Source organism: Festucalex cinctus, chromosome 16 (assembly GCF_051991245.1).
Source record: "Festucalex cinctus isolate MCC-2025b chromosome 16, RoL_Fcin_1.0, whole genome shotgun sequence".
Classification (NCBI taxonomy): Eukaryota; Metazoa; Chordata; class Actinopteri; order Syngnathiformes; family Syngnathidae; genus Festucalex; species Festucalex cinctus.
Window position 1 is genome coordinate 16,202,885 of NC_135426.1, and position 13,008 is coordinate 16,215,892.

Here is a 13,008-nt window from a genome sequence, read left to right on the forward strand (position 1 = left end):
GTAACCCTTGTAATATATTAAAAATTGCATGATCGGGGGTGTCAAACATACCAGCTTAATCTGGCCCGTGGAAATAGAGAACACGTTAATCTGCAATTTTTCAATAAAAGTACTGTATGTTGTTGTGAATTTTGTCCACTGGAAGTCGTACTGACAATGACCACTTACCATTTAAATGACATTCTGAAATTGGCTGTTACTTAGGATATGATGCCAGCTATTGATGCACTTGTACAGACTAAAAATTAAAGATGCTGAGTTAGAGAGCAAAGTAAACCTACTTCAAAATCATGCCGTGCCAAATTTGCACTCGTATCAAAATATTTTAAAACACAGAATATAGCAAAATATCAGGTAACAGTTTCAGTCAAGAGGTTGGTTTGGTGGAACCCTTTCACCCCCCCCCACCCCCCCACCCCCAAAACTTTCTGAAAGTTTCCCACTTCAGTTTCGATGGTCTGATGAGTCAGTTGAAGTTGTCAATGTTGTAAATGTATGTAAATTTAAACATTTTCTAGCTCTTAACAAGTTTTTTTTTTATATAAAAGGTACATACAATACATTCCTGTACTTTAGCTCCACTTTGACCTGAAAAGTTGCATGTGTAAATGAAAACATTGATAATAGTGTTAAATTATACTTTAAAAAATTTTTATTTCAGAGTGCGTATATGATTCGAAACAGGATAATAATCAATAAATGTGAATATTTACCAAATATACTTATAATTATTTGCACCAAAATGATGGTAATTTTTTTTAATTGTCATTTATAGCTTTATTGGCCCACACACATGCTTGTCTGGTCTGCTTGAGATCAAATTGTCATAAGTGTGGCCCCTGAACTAAAATAAGTTTGACACCCCTGAGTTATTCCAAAGGACACACGATACGATTGTGAAGGAGCCAAAATGTTGTACTTCTTAAAATTGTTGTTTAGTAATCATCATGAAATGGATACTCAGGATGATCAGCCCACCTGTTGGATAACATGGGGAATATATGAATCACAATAATATAAATGTCAAAGTATGCACTTTTACTTACATGAGGAGTTCCACAAAGCGAATGTTCTTGTTCAGACCCTCAATAGCCTTCATGTCCTCTTCGGAAATGCAGAAGTCAAAGATCTGCCAGGATGGTGCAGTGCAGGATTTTATTGTTTTGTTTTGTTGTTCCAAATTATACATCCTAAATTGTAAAACGAACCTGAAAGTTCTCTCTAATACGAGGCGGACAGAAGCTCTTTGGAATGACCACAACTCCCTTCTGCACATTAAACCTGAGGGCAACCTGAGCTGCAGTCTTCTTGTACTTATTAGCCAGCGACACGAGAAGCTCATCCTCCAATAGTGGCGGGCAGGTTAAGTTGACCCTATCAGAAAATGACATTTCTACATCTAAAACATAGCCATTTTTGAGCAAAATGCATTTTTAGAAAGACATGAAAGCATTGGGATGCTTCTGCAATACCAGGATGCATCTCTGGATGTCCCCAATGGGCTGTATCCCACAATGACAATTTCCTTCTGCCTGCAATACTCCAGCAACTTCGGTTGAGTGTAATAAGGATGGCATTCAACCTGAAAAGATGCGAATGTTTTGTGTCGCATTCATCAACAACATATAATTAATATTAAAGTGCAGCGGCATTTTTGCAGTTTTATGTCATCTATTGTATTTGTTAAGTAATATGACATTGTCGTTTGTTTGTACAATCATCTACATTGTTCAGCAATTATGTTTTTGTTTCACTGTAGATATTTGCACCTGATTTGAAACCGGTTTGTGTTTCAGTCCAGGTTTGTTGAGGATCAACTCCAACTGACGCTTGTTGAAGTTGGATACGCCGAGAGATTTCGCCAGCCCAGCGTCTTTGCAAGCTTCCAAAGCCTTTGCCAGGAGGGGAAAATAAGCAGTTAATAAGCAAGCAAACAAAAAGTTCTCCCCTGACTTTGAGCAAATATTAGGAATTCCCAGTCGTGTCCTTGCTTTGTTTATAGTTAATACTTAACTTGTGAATTACCTTTGCATTTATATAGATGGGTGCACTGTCATTCTCACCTCCCAAGTAGCACAGAGGTCTGTGTCATGGTAAATGTACTTCCCATCCTCATCTTTCGGGTAGAAGTTATCTCCTGGCTGCAGAAAATTGTCAACATTCACCAATGTGTTGCCGCTTTGGAAAATATTGAACAAATTCTCCAATTTGCATCACTTTTGTTGCGTCAAATGCAAGTGCACCTTAAACGCAATGGGCAGCTCAATGATGTATAGGTCGACATATTCCAGTTGCAATGTCTTCAAAGTTCTCTCCAGAGCAGGTCGGACCAGTTCAGGCGGATGGAAGGTATTCCAGAGCTGCGCAACAATCCAGTTTTTACAGACAATATTAATCCATGCGTGGTTAAGTGAACAGTTCTAAATAGCCTGTAATGTATTGCAAACCTTTCCACAGTAGAAAATGTCTTCTCTTTTTACAGTTCCATCAGCTATTTTATCCCTGATGGCTCGTCCCACCTCATGTTCGTTGAAATAAACCAAAGCACCATCAATGTGTCTATATCCTGTCTCAATAGCCACTTTTACAGCATTGTATGCACTGTCTTTAGGGGTCTGTGTGAGGGGGGAAAATATCAGTGTCCTACATAGTGGTGTAATTTGAAGTTATTCCTAAATCATCTCCAGATGTGGTGCAGTTTCTTACCGTACGGGGATCTGCGTAAGTACCCAGTCCTATCACAGGCATGCGCATCCCGTCGCAAAGAGGGACGGAGTGATTTTCAGCTGTCCAGTTCATATTGACCAAATTGTGAGTAATGAAATAAATGTCCAAGCTCTGCAACGTGCGCATGCAGCGACTGTTTCACTATCTGTTATTTAAATCTTACAACCCGTGCTTCCTGCCCTTTGGCCACTGTGAAAACCCCACCCAGGTCCAAAGAGTGACAATGTAAATATGGGAAGTGGGCTAGCGTCACGTAACCCATTATTTGACTCCAGCCATCCATTTTTTTTTTGTTTGGAGTAAAATCGAATGACGGGGGTCGCGTCGCATCGGATGAATTTTGGCATTATTACACTGTAGCTTTAACGCGCCGCAGTGCATTCTGGGTATATGGGCTGTTTTGGCCAAAAGCAACCGATGGCCGTCCGTACTAAAGACACATTAGCGTCAAAATAACGTATGTTGCGTGAATTATATTTAGTCACCATGTAAGGGTGTATTTTAAAGCCGTTTTAATCATAAATCACGTGAGTGGCTAGTAATTTACAGTATCCGAAACAATGTAATGAGGAAGCTACGTTGCTAACAATGCTAGCCTCCCAGTATCGAACTGTATTAATGGTTCTTAAATAACCTTATCTTTTGGGCAGCTAATGACTAATGTATGATTCACCCGAAAACAAAAGTATATGCTATATGTATGTCATGTCCCGAAGTATAACGTAAGTAACTAGGCGGGCCTTTGTTTCACGACGTAACGTAACGGATTAATCAATACTTGTCATTGTCATGGATCCGAGTGGCAAATCTGCTGCCAACGACGACATTGTCATCATTGTGGAGAACGAGGCAGAGAGTTTGCCCCTTGGAGAACAGAGACCCAAGCCACAAGGAGCCTTCGGGCTCATGGACACGTGTCCTATCTGCAAGTTGAGCTTCCATAACCGAGAACCCAAACTACTCCCTTGTCTTCACTCGTTCTGCAAGAGATGCCTGCCCTCACCGTTCAGGGGAGTCGAACCCAGGAGGGACCACTCCCTCCACCCCCTCGGCCAAGTGGAAAACAAGCAATGTGAGTGCAGCATCACCGCCACCTATCAACACTTTGCAAGATGGGTTACCTTTTTACAACTTGTATTTTAGGGGTCACACCTTTTCATTGTCAGACCTTAAATTGAGTGGTCATGTCGATAAAGTGGATGCATGTGAAAGTTTCACGAACCTTGGTCCAGGATTGAACAGGAAATCAGTCATTTTGCTTTGAAGCAGCCATTGTGGGTGGATTCTAAGGCTCAGAACAGGTTTCAGTGTGACACGAGTTCTAAAAAAAAAAGACAGCATTTCAAAATGACTGGAATGGCCACTTGAACTAGAGCACAACAAACCAAGAATTTTGAAAATTGGTTGATGGGTTCTGGAGAAATTGAGGGGGTTTTATGTGTGTGTTAGGGGAAAAATTGCCTCTTTTGGGAATGTTTTTGCGTATAGATTATCTTGTCTAAATGTCTTCAAATTAGAGTAAAACTGTCAAACTTAATATATTTCTTCACATATATCCTCAACACTTTAATCTGCTACTCACGGAATCCCTTCTCCCATTGGTTGACTAGTTTCTATTAATCAAAGTATCCACCAATAAGCGATGTGCGCATCTTGAAATCAAGGTGCATTGTGGGTAGGCGAAACTACCAAACGGTCATTGAAAATGAATTGGATCCAATGGAATCAGCTCTGATAGTAACGTTTCAACCGGTGGAAAGTTGCTGCTTTTTATTAACATGCATACCATGTGGTTTACTGACATCGGGGAAGTTGACTTGCAAGCTTTAAAGTGCACAGTTACGCAAAGATTGTCACCACTCTAATCTCTGCCATTCAAATTGATAGGGTAGTTGGTAGCCTTGTTTCCCCCCCCGCGCATGCGCAAACTTAATGAGCACGTCGTTTATTAGCTCGTGCAGGCCAAAACGCAACATGTTAAAATTTCAGTGATGTTCCAAATGCTGTCACTTGCCCTAAAAACTTGACTTGTGAGCACATTATTTTTGATAAATTGTGCTTAATATTTTCTTTTCTTGAATGTAATTATGGAGATTTTTAGATGCCTTTGAAGTGCTCAGTTTTGTTTTGTTTTGTTTTTTTTTAATAAAGAAAATTCCGTAAAGATGGTGGCCGCATGTCACGTTGTTATTATTGTGTGCTGCATCTTTTCAAAGTGGTTTACCTGCTCATATAGTGAAATCAGGTAATTCGTACAGTATTAGAATTACGACACACAGTGATATAGAACAGTATGCCACTAATGCCTTATTTCGTTGTGTAATAATGTTCACATGATCTCGATCCAGTGGGTACCATCCGCTGTCCAGTATGCCGACAGGAGTGCTGGGAAATGGACATGTTGGACAACTTCTTTGTCAAGGACTCGGCCGAGGTGCCAAGCAGTACTATGGAGAAAAATAGCCAGGTTGGGCAGCTGAAGTTGGGACTTCCCCTTTCGTTCAAGCGCTGTCTTTTTTTTTACTCACATCTATTTATTTGTTCCGACAGGTGTGTATGAGCTGTGACGACAACACGGAGGCAACAGGCTACTGTTTGGAGTGTGTGGAGTTCTTGTGTGTGACCTGTATCGAGGCGCACCAGAGGGTGAAGTTCACCAGGGATCACACTATACGGCAGAAGAAAGAAATGTCTCCAGGTAGCACAAATAAAGCAGTCTGGCACACTTGTGATGTTTTTTTTTTTTTTTTTTAAATTGACATCTGCTTCAACATGTGCAGAAGCAGTGGCTGTTTCCACGCAGAAGCCAGTCTTTTGTGACATCCACAAGCAGGAAGCGCTGAAGCTTTTTTGCGAGACGTGCGATCGACTTACCTGCCGAGACTGTCAGCTGCTAAAACACAAAGATCACAAGTATGAATAGCTTCACCTTCTCAATCCTTGAATTGTTTCAATGTACTTTTCGTAGCCATATGCAAAATTGCAACCGTGTACCATACATTGCAAATCCAATTAAACAATTTGCTGATCAGTGATGGATTTCTATCAATGATCATGTTTCTTTCATTGATTTTTCTTCACCATTGTTTGTGTCTAGCTATCAGTTTTTGGAGGATGCGTACAAGAACCACAGACAGTATCTGGAGAACATGACGCAGCAGCTGCAAGAAAGAAGAAAGGCCATTGAGGACGTCTCCAACTTTATCAATAATGGGTAAACTTTTATTGATGTCTGATGTTGTTGTTGCGTGTCAATTTATAACAAATCTTGTTTGTTGTTTTCATAAAGACTGCAGCAAGTTGATGAAAACCGAAAATCTGTCACAAATGAAATCAAGAAGGCCATCTGCAACCTGATTATGGAGATCAACAGGAAGGGAAAGCTTCTTGCGAACCAGCTTGAGGTTGCTTTGAATCCCTCTCTCACACTTGGAAACATTTGAGATCAATGACATGATCATGTTTCTTCTCCAGGCTCTTACGAAAGATCATGAGGTGGGTTTGAAAAAGCAGCAGGATGAAGTCAACGCGCTGCGCCGGCAACTTGACCACGTGATCAGTTTCACCAAGTGGGCCACGGCTAGCCACAGTGGCACCGCACTCCTCTATTGCAAGAGACTGGTGACTGACATCACTAGCCAAGAATACACAGACAATTGTTCACATCTGTAATATTTGTATTCATAGCAAATCTCTTTCCAGATTCTACACCAGATCCACTATTTGATGGGCGCCAGATGCAATCCCTCCGCCATCCCTCAGAGCTCTGTCCGCTTCCAGTGTCGCTCCGGTTTCTGGGCCTCAAATGTAGACCTTGGTAAGTTGTGTAGGTCTCAGGTAAAATGCAACTGTGGCACTGTAATAACAAATGGCTACACCAGGCCAGGGCAATTTGTATTCCTCTATGGCAACATTATAAATAGGAATAGTGGTTGAGGGTCACACCAACATGCTAATAAATCATGAACAATATGAATGTAGTCTCTTTGTAGAACGCACTGTAGTAGAATAGTTAGTTTTGATAAAATACTAGTTGTTTAGCCACAAGCACAAGAACAAGCAGAAGAACAAAAATACAACACAATTAGCACTCAATGCGTTTTTTCCAACAAAACTCCAAAATAAAACCGCTACCTCTCAAAATAGTCTTCCACATTTCATTATTTTTTTCTATTTATATTATATTTGATAGATATTGAATCATTTTGTCTTGTTATTTGATGACTGGTGATTTTTGTTCAAGCCAAAGTGGTAAAAATGTATCAGTTATTTACCGATCACCTGAAGTAATCTTGCTGCAAGAATTTTTTTTGCAGTCATTTTCATTCCGAGCAAATGTTAGTATTTGTGAATGAAATTGGATGGGAGTTGTCACAGAGTAACGCGGCTTTGTATTTGTTGTGAATTGACATAATGTGCAGGCTTTCCCCCAGCGTTTTATTAGCCTGTTGGCCCACTGGGGTTTCCTTGTATATTTATTTGTACATCCTCGTTCTGATAGTTTGAATGGTTGACTTGTCTTCTGCAGGTTCTTTGGTGGTTGAAAGAAGCTCTGTACAGCCACCCATGGCCAACCAGCAGGTGGGTCCCAGAGGAGAGCCGGCGCCGTTATCCGCCCAGCAGCGGCAGAGTACGCTGGCACAGCTGCAGATGCAGGTTGGAGAATTTTCCTCGGCCTTGTTGCACTCACGGGTGCACATTGGATAATGCCAGACATGAATGTTGGCTCTTTGCTTTGACAAATCCTCTGTCTCAGGTTGACAAAATTTCCCAGCAGCCTCACAGGCAGCCCGCATCCAACCACTGGTCCTGGTACCAGAGTGGCCGGCTCCCTGGGCCGACCGGACCCCCCGGCCCTCCACCTCCCACCAGACCCATCCAGGGAGGCTCCTCTCCATCCCAGGGCCACAGCGGCTTGCCACAGATGGGACGCCGATATGGGGTCGCCCCTGCCAGCACCAGGAGTCCCAACTCGGCTATGCTGCAGAACACTGGCTTCCCACCTCCTCAGGTAACCAGATTAGGATGGAACATATTTGCCGACCTTTTCAAAATGAGATTTACTACGCTAGTATGGAGAAGTTTGGAATTCAAGGATGGAATTTAGACTCTTCAAATGTTTAATGCAGACTGTTACTAGTGCAAGAATACAAGTAACAGAAGGCGTGTAATCCCTGAACCACTATTCTACATGTAGTCCCTCCGAGACATGCTCAAAACCTCTAGCTTCCCTTCCAAACCCGTGGATATATCACAGGCCGCATTTCGCTATCCACATCCTGTGTCCGCTGGAGGGGCCTCGCATGTACCGCCCAACCAGGTCGGTGGAATAAGCACAATGCACTGCCTGTCTCACCATCGGCCAACCCAACAATGGTTTTTATTTTCATTGTTTTGTTTCAGCGGAACCTGGCAGAGCTTTCCTACCTGAAGAGGAGTGAAGCCGGTGGCCTGGTCCCCCCCTCTGGTCTCACGCTGGCGAGAAGCCTAGCACCAACAAGTGCTGACAGACTCACACACCACAATTGTCACACTAGCTGCCGTCCTCACTTGTGATGTTCCTCTTCCTCTTTTTTTTTTTTTTTGGGTCAAGTTCAAGGAAGGCATAACTTCAACTCATCACTTAAACTATCTTCAGAGCGAAGCGGAGGGTAAGAAATGAACAACCATGCTGAAACTGCTACTGTTTTCCTGTCAAAATTTAACCTTGGTTGTATGGTACAAAGTATAAAGGAGTATCTAAAAGGGAAAAAAAGAAAAGAAATTCTAATCATTTAAAATCATAATTACGGCAAAAGCAAATGTAAACCATAAAGTCCTTTCTTGCACTTAAAAATCATAAAAAGGAAATACATTTTGATTGTATATAAATAGTGCCCTGCGATTGGCTGGCAACCAGTCCAGGGTGTACCCCGCCTACTGCCCAAAAACCAGCTGAGATAGGCTCCAGCACTCCCCGCGACCCTTGTGAGGAGTAAGCGGTCAAGAAAATGGATGGATGGATGTATAGAAAAGGGTATATATTTAAAATTGATCACTTATCCCATGTGATGTTAATATGAATTTGCAACAAGTGTATGAATTGTATTTTTAATCAGCTAAACATGCATTTATATGAGAAAAATATGACATACTGCAACATATAAGACTTGAGTGAAATATAATTACTGCTTGTATGCAAATTAGAATGCCTTACCAAAGTACGAGATGCATGTCATCTTCCAAAATCCCGTCTCTTCCTCTTGGCTTGAAGACCGGCCGCATCCTGGAAGCCGAACACTGAGACGGCATCCGCACCCTCAGCCAAGCGACGGAAAAGGTCGTCCCCCGGGCCCGTTATCGTCATCAAGGACGAACCTGAGGATGAGGATGAAGTTCGTTTTGTAAGGACTATTGTGCTTTTCACTGCTCCCTGCATATTTCCCCCTTTGCAAGCATGAGAAGTCAGACGTTGTGTTTAGGTGCAGTCCAGTCTTCCCGACAGCAGCACGGGGGCCTGTCCAACACTACAGCTCAAGATCGGTCCCCCTTTCTCCACCCACCAATCCAACACCGACCAAGCGACAAAGCCGCACCCTCAACCCGGCGCGCAGACGGAGTCCGAGAAGAGCGCTCCGACGGAAGAAGACCCCAACGAGGACTGGTGTGCCGTGTGCCAGAATGGAGGCGAGCTGCTGTGCTGCGACAAGTGTCCCAAAGTTTTCCATTTGTCCTGCCACATCCCTTTGCTCAATGAGTCGCCTAGGTAACAAACTACAAATAAAAACTGTAAATACATATTTGGTACGTAGTATACAGTGTGACTTTTTTTTTTAAATCTGTATATTAAACACAGTTTAGTCTTGTGCAATAAAAGCAGAGTTTCAAAATAGTTTTTCACCATACTTTACTGAAGTCAAGACTAAAAGTGCTGTTGAGCCCCCTTCATTGTTCCTTAAATGAGTCCATTTAACTCATTCACTCCCATTCATTTTCACGGAAGCAATCCCCTTCGTTCGCGGCTGTTTTACTGGGTTTTGCAAGGAGTACAGAATATTGTGTAACATTTCTATAAAAAACAACTATTTTGAAACAATTTGCATTATAGCTAAGTTGCAACGTGGCCCTGGTTGATCTCTTATACTCTGCTGCCCCCAGCTGGCTGTTTTTGTAACAACTACCATTTTTTTAACCGTTCTCTTCAGTTCAGAGACTGCATCAAAGCATTCTGTATGCTCTAGCATTAAAAAAAAAAAAAAAAAAAAAAAAAAAAAAAAAAAAAACGTATAAATACGTCTTTGGGACACTGATAATATTTAAATAAAACTTATTTACACGTTTTTGGGAGCAAATTAGTTTAAAAGTGTATACCTACTTTAGGGCCAACCTGTATTTTGTAGTTGTGGTCTAATTAGCGTTTCTCTCCCAGTGGCGAGTGGTTTTGCTCCTTCTGCCGAGACCTGGTCTCTCCCGAGATGCAGTACGAATGTGACAAGGATGCGGAGGACTCGCAGATGGCAGAAAGACTTCCACCTGTTGACCAAAGGGTGCACATTCATTTTCCATATTTTTTTTTTCTCCCCTCTTGTTGTCCTCTCTTCTAATTGTTCCTCCTCATTTGCAGGCGTGTGAGCGGCTGCTTCTGCTTCTCTTCTGTAATGACTTCAGCACCCACTTCCAGCATGCATCTGTAAGTTTGAAAAAAGTTCAATCCTAATGTTCTGCCTCAAAAGTGAAACATGACTCGGAAGTCCAAACTATAATCACTCTTCCTGCTCAGTGAAATATTATTTGAGTATCATAAGTCTTTATTAATTTCAGTATTAGACAACATTTGATGACAGTGCTCCCTCTCCATTACATGTTTAATATCAAAGGGTGAGTATTTTTTTATGATGTTGGGTGGAATTAAGAACCCTAATGATGAATTCAATAAATGGACTTGCGTTTCCCTTGCCTGGACGCGGGTCAGTGGGCCCCCCCTCTGGAGCCAGGCCCGGAGGTGGGGCTCCTTGGTGAGAGCCTGGGGGCTGGGCCTGCACTCATGGGGCCCGGCCGGGCATAGCACGAAGAGGCAAGGTGGGTCTCCCTTCCCATGGGCTCACCACCGGTGTGAGGGGCCAAAAGGGTCGGTGCATAGTAGGCTGGGCGGGGGCCTTGGCAGTCCGATCCCCGGCTACAGAAGCTAGCTCTTGGGACATGGAATGTCACCTCTCTGAGGAAGGAGCCCGAGCTGGTGTGTGAGGCAGAGAAATTTTACTCTCTCTTACTATAATTACTCTCTAATTACTCGTACTACTACACACGGCTTGCACTCTGATACCAATCCTCTCGATAGAGACAAGAGTTCTGTTTTTCTTTTTCCCCTCTCTCTCTCCTGCAGGAGTCCAAAAGATACAAAGAGGTGATCACGAACCCGGTGGATTTATCTCTTGTTAAGAGGAAGCTGGAGAGGAAGGCAAGCGACGGGAAACATTACGGCACTCCCGAAGAGTTTGTCGCAGACGTGAGGCTCATATTCATGAACTGCGCCAAGTACTATAAGGTAAATGGTGCAAGACAGCAGTTAGGTGCTCAGTTTTGAGGGATAACGTCAACAAGCTGTTAAACGAGGGTGTGTTGTGGACAGGTAGTAAACATTTACAGTGGGTCCTTTTTTTGTGTGTGAGTGTTTTATAGAAAAAAACATTACTCTAGGGCTGTAACAATATACCGTACATGTATTCATTTGGTGTTTATCACATGAAGTATATTAGATAAGGGATAGCTTTGCACTGTAGCCACATTGCTGTAAGCAGTTGAACAAATGTATTTGAACATCATCAATATGTTTTTGAGACTGAAAAATGAGGGCCCAATAGTTGAGAAGTAATCATTTATTCAAACATTTCTGTACTATGAGTGTTTTGGTGATTGCAGGCGAGCACAGAAGTGGGCAGCGCCGGCTTGTACTTGGAAGACTACTTTGAAGAGCAGCTGAGGCTGGTCTATCCTGACAAGAATTTCCCCGGCGAAAGGGAAGGAGGCATGATCCCGCCACTGGAGGATGAGATTGACGACGATGATGAAGAAGAGCAGCAGCGGCAGCAGCAGGCGCCGATGCAGGAAAGTGCGCCCACCCCGGAGGACGACAAAGCAGCCAGTCCAGCGGAGAACACAGTACCACCCGCTAAGAACAACACGCCTTCCCCAGGAGAAGCCACAGAAGAAGAGTTAAAAACAAAAGAGCAGGCCACTGACATGGGCGAGGTGGGAACAGACACAAAAGGAGCAACCGAAGATGAGGGAGAGCCACGTTCCAAGGAAGAAGTCAAGCAAGAGCACCAAGCCGCTCCTGAAGAAGTCAAAAGCTCTGCAGCGATGGATGAGGCACCAATCAGCAATCCAAAAGAGGAAAACACCCCCCTTCCTAACGAGCAGACTTGTGATGCAACGGAAAGCCAGGAGAAAAATGTCCCCAATGACGAGACACAGGAAGAAGCAGCAGGCCAGATGGATTGTACCAGTGAGGAAAAAGAAGGCTGATGACGTCTTCCATTTTTGCAACAGGAACCCGAGAGCACCGCTCTACTCAACAGACGTTATTGAATACACACTGGAGTCTCTTAATGAGCTTCTTTTTGATATTCTGCAGGTTGGACATTTTACAGTTTTTCTGTAGTCATGACTCAAAAGTCAATGACCTCACCTCAATGACTGATTTCTTTTGTTGTGAAGGTTAAACGCAGGCAGTCAAAACCACATGTTCCTTCATACATGCATGTTGAGTCCTCCTTTCTTTTTATAATAGCTCACATCTTTCTTTGTTCTAGCGCAATAGGATGTCTTCTTATATCAGTACTGTATTACTGACTGTATATGCTAAGAGCCGCTGTGGCTTGTGTACAGATGGAAGTGTGTCAATTTAAACAATTCCTTTTGATGGGGGAAAAAAAGTGTCGTGTCTTATCTGTTCCTTTAATTCTTGTTTCTGAGCTCATCAAGATTTATCAAACAGCAACCTTGTTTTTTTGGCCTTAATCTGAGCAGGCGCCGCTCACCTCTTATCAGCTGACGATAAATCTGAGACGTGAGAATCCCCTCACTGGACGTCCTTGTACTTATTACGCATCACAATTCCTCTTCAGGACAAGATTGGAACAAAAATGATGCAAACGCATCAGAAAATATACACTTCTTGTTTCTAGCGTGTCAGAAGATAAAAATAATACTAATAATAGTCTTACTAAAAGCTTTAGCTTGCAAATAAATCACCTACCTATAATACAATAGGCTAATATTGTCTTTAAATCAGTTTATTTG

At 42.7% G+C, this 13,008-nt stretch overlaps 2 protein-coding genes across 5 annotated transcripts; one reads left to right on the forward strand and one right to left on the reverse strand.

Annotated features, from left to right (window-relative positions):
* Positions 1–418: 418 nt before the first annotated feature.
* On the reverse strand, positions 419–3,880 carry LOC144003622 (aldo-keto reductase family 1 member D1-like). Its single transcript, XM_077500067.1, has 9 exons — positions 2,707–3,880; positions 2,448–2,615; positions 2,244–2,360; positions 2,064–2,141; positions 1,770–1,892; positions 1,473–1,582; positions 1,209–1,374; positions 1,047–1,129; positions 419–978 (listed from the first exon to the last, which is right to left on the reverse strand). The coding sequence occupies exons 1-9, from the start codon at positions 2,851–2,853 to the stop codon at positions 936–938; spliced, it is 1,035 nt and encodes a 344-aa protein (XP_077356193.1). The 5' UTR covers positions 2,854–3,880; the 3' UTR covers positions 419–935.
* On the forward strand, positions 2,827–12,644 carry trim24 (tripartite motif containing 24). 4 transcript variants are annotated; one of them, XM_077500064.1, is made up of 19 exons: positions 2,827–3,799; positions 5,076–5,194; positions 5,278–5,425; positions 5,508–5,640; positions 5,825–5,941; positions 6,017–6,131; positions 6,202–6,348; positions 6,430–6,544; positions 7,256–7,383; positions 7,502–7,738; positions 7,925–8,047; positions 8,131–8,227; positions 8,321–8,378; positions 8,981–9,110; positions 9,189–9,472; positions 10,136–10,253; positions 10,331–10,396; positions 11,090–11,251; positions 11,626–12,644. In XM_077500064.1, the coding sequence occupies exons 1-19, from the start codon at positions 3,517–3,519 to the stop codon at positions 12,229–12,231; spliced, it is 3,186 nt and encodes a 1,061-aa protein (XP_077356190.1). In that variant the 5' UTR covers positions 2,827–3,516; the 3' UTR covers positions 12,232–12,644. The 4 variants fall into 4 exon arrangements, with proteins under 4 accessions (XP_077356190.1, XP_077356191.1, XP_077356188.1 ...); XM_077500065.1 differs by having other exon boundaries at positions 7,505–7,738; XM_077500062.1 differs by having other exon boundaries at positions 2,837–3,799; positions 7,484–7,738.
* The last annotated feature ends 364 nt before the right edge of the window (positions 12,645–13,008 follow it).